The sequence below is a fragment of the Morone saxatilis genome, unplaced genomic scaffold, assembly GCF_004916995.1.
Source record: "Morone saxatilis isolate NCDOM2014 unplaced genomic scaffold, NCSU_SB_2.0 Contig24, whole genome shotgun sequence".
Lineage (NCBI taxonomy): Eukaryota > Metazoa > Chordata > Actinopteri > Moronidae > Morone > Morone saxatilis.
In genome coordinates, this window is record NW_023339807.1 from 1,447,067 (window position 1) to 1,450,388 (window position 3,322).

General features: G+C 39.7%; 1 protein-coding gene across 1 annotated transcript in view; it reads left to right on the plus strand.

The window, feature by feature from the left end:
* Window positions 1-794: 794 nt before the first annotated feature.
* Window positions 795-3,322, plus strand: part of LOC118336350 (cytochrome b5 reductase 4) — a gene marked incomplete in the record, with an annotated part of 16,275 nt that continues 13,747 nt past the window's right edge. Inside the window, 2 exon segments of the mRNA XM_035672979.1 lie at window positions 795-1,289; window positions 2,807-2,960. Of these exon segments, the coding sequence (XP_035528872.1) occupies window positions 1,206-1,289; window positions 2,807-2,960 (238 nt within the window).

Consider the following 3,322-nt stretch of genomic DNA (forward strand, 5'->3'; position numbering starts at 1 on the left):
GAATATCTTGCATATAGCAGCAGACCATCCACCCAGTAACAGAGACTTCCATCCATTCCACTGTCTGATTGTATGATTTGTGCATAGACTGTTTTCCAAGCAGGAAAAGCACTGCTGTAATTAATAACAATAATAATGACCAGGGCTCTGGTATTGCACATACTGGATCACTGAAATGGCTCACTGGGAAACTTATAATGAAACAACATCATCATCTGTGTATTTTATGCACTGACAAGTCAAAATATGTGCCATGAAAAAGGTCAAATAGATATGTATACCTCCTCCAAATAAAACTCCTTTCAGTTCATCAACATCACAATAAAGTTCTTTCATGTCTTAACAAGGCACACATGGACTTTTATTTTGAAGTCAGATAACTCTTCTCCTTGAATCCTCTTAGCAGATTAGCCTTTCAAAAGCAAACCCTTCAGTTGCAGCGCTGGAAGTCAGTGGTCACTTCACTACACTGTAAACAAACACTACACCTGAGCTGTGTGAGATGCCACGTTTCCACGATGTCAGATGAAAACCAGAGAGATTCAGAAGAGGATGACAGTGATGACAGTGATGACAGTGAGAGTGAATCTAGCGGTGCTTCATCTTTCACCACTTTTTTTAACAGATTCATTTCAGGTAGGTTATTGGCATTTTTCAGTCAGTTTGAATTAATTTTTGGTGCGTTTATAAATACTGGCATTATTTGCAATGTAAGCTACGAACAGTAGAGGGCAGCGGAGTCGCAACTTGATGACACCATTTGTTGACGTTGTCGTCACAGTGTGCGACAATTATTGTAGTCTTTACATGGTGGCGGAACTAAAGGCAGGAGTAATTAGCTCGCAATTAACCACTAGCTAGACAGTGAAAAGCTAATGAATGTGCTTGTTAATTGTTTTATTAACAAGGCAAACGATACCTGTAATACAAATTTAATGTGGTGGTATAAAACTTGCTGCCATTAGTCAGTAAGGTAGTCGGCGCGTAATGTGGCTTGCTCAGCTTAGTTTAGCCTTTAGCTAAGCGGCATTGCTCAACTCAGTTTCAACAGATATGTGTCTCAATAAGGAAGGAGCTTGTTACTGTAACACCTAGCTAGCAGCCTGTGTGACTGAACGACTGTCGTTCATATGTTATTGTGTTGACCTGTCGTTGGTTAAATAGGCTTTCTCGGAAACTGGAGCTGCCTGCGAAACGTTCACAACATGTTGAACATTCCGACCCAATCGTTCCCTGCGCCGAGCTCCCAGCAGCGAGTCGCTCCGGCCGGCCAGTCCGGGAGGAACAAGGTAACCCTGAGGAAACCCGGTTTCTCTTCCTGTAGAGACTATACTGAACTCCATTCTAAAACATGGCAGTTTACAGTTGGCTTTCAATGACTGAGGTACATATGCTATAATAATAGTGAGGTTCATGTCTGGCTAAACCCTTAACTGCTCGTCTTTATTTCGGCATAATATAATAAACATTATAAGGGTTGGGAGGGTAAAATGTAATCAGGTACAGTTACCAATTACCTGTTAAAAAATGTTGTCAGTAACCTGATCTAATTCAGTTATTCTTCAGTCAGCATTGGGTACACCCATTTCTACATCCCCTCTGATGTGCATCATTCACTAGTGTTCTGGAGACCTGAATTTTTTCCTAGGATAGCGAAGGCATGACATAATTGATAAATGAGTGGATGGAGTAAGGAATAAGGAAAATTTCACTCAAAATGCATCATTATGTTGTTGTCTCACCTGTCTGTGGGTCAGTATTGATTAAAATCTGCACCTCTGTGGTAGATGTTAATGTCATAATGATCCTTACTCACTGAAGTCAGGCAGAAGTTAAGTCACAGTGACCAGACTACCGGCCCATTTTTGGGTGCAGTAATTTTGCAGGAGTAGTCTACATGTAACTGTGCGTGTTTATCCCTTGCTGGACAGGCAAAAAATTCAAATAAATACAAATTGCAGAATATTTTAAGAAGATAATTCTCCTGTCACCACTACACCGCTACGTAACTTGATCTTGAACTTGAACTTTCTGTTAAATCTGGGTTACCCCAACACCAAATATGTAAATAAAAAGAGAAATGTCAAAAATAAGTAGTGATGCAAGTGTATTCTATAAGACAACAGAGCAGTGTAACTTTTTGAAAGGAAACAGACAAAATTAAACATTAAACATTTTTACAATCAAAAATGTGCTCTGTGTATTTTTAAAGAAAAAAGTTTTTTAAAGTTATAATCCCCATTTTTACTAAATGCAGCTGTAATCAGATTTTTCTGCAATTGGAATGGATTACAGTTACCCTGTTTTGTATCCTGATTAAGTAACTCAGTTACATGAACATTATGGTGTATATTTGAAATAATAGACATTAATAACTGGTATGTTACTGTAGCAATATATGCAATTTACTTGTTTTTATTAATTCAAAATAGGATAATATACAAACTTTTAGAAAAACCATAGCTGCACATACGGGGACATAAAAGGAGTACACAAATACATAAATAAAAACATTTAATCAGAGGAGGAGCGTTTCATAGTGAATCAAAAGCTTATGTTTACTGAACTGAATGATTTAAGTAGGACATTTGTTTTTAAGAGAAAAGGTTAGAACTTAGTAAGCGATTTAGAGACTGTCTGCTAGTGAATAAACAGCATGTATCAGTTACTGTAGCAATATTCTGTAACCAAACTCTGTAGATGATGCTGCTGTATCTTAAATTTGGCCTTAACAGGCCTTCACACGTCACTCCCCAGAAGGGAATAAAAATCCAGCATTTCCTCTGTTACATGACTCTGCCCCTAGGTGGCCTTGAAGCCCGGCCACAGTCTGATGGACTGGATTCGGTTTTCCAAGAGTGGAAAAGATCTGACCGGGCTCAGAGGGCGCCTGATTGATGTTACCCAGGAAGAGCTGCAGAAACACAACAGAAGAGATGACTGCTGGACCTGCATACGAGGTGAGCCTGAATGAGCCCTAGTCTGAGAGGACAGGGGCCCAAGCCCTGCATCGTAGCTGCAGTGTTTAGCCAGTCGGTGAGTACTTGATGTCAGCTTAATGATGCTTGATCCCACTTTGTCTTGAATACAATGAGATTTAAAGAGGTGTGTTCCGGGGACGTCCAGTACTAATGTCAACTAGACCAGAGCAGTGAACCCTCACAGACTCAGCAAAGGCATGTGAGAGCAGGTACAAGGGCTCAAAATGCTTTAGGAGGGAGGGTGCAGCGCTATTGAAAATACAATTTTATCTGGAGGCAAACACATTTATTTTGCCAGTAAAAGCCTAAGTTGCAAGACTCTTAAGTATTGGACACAATAA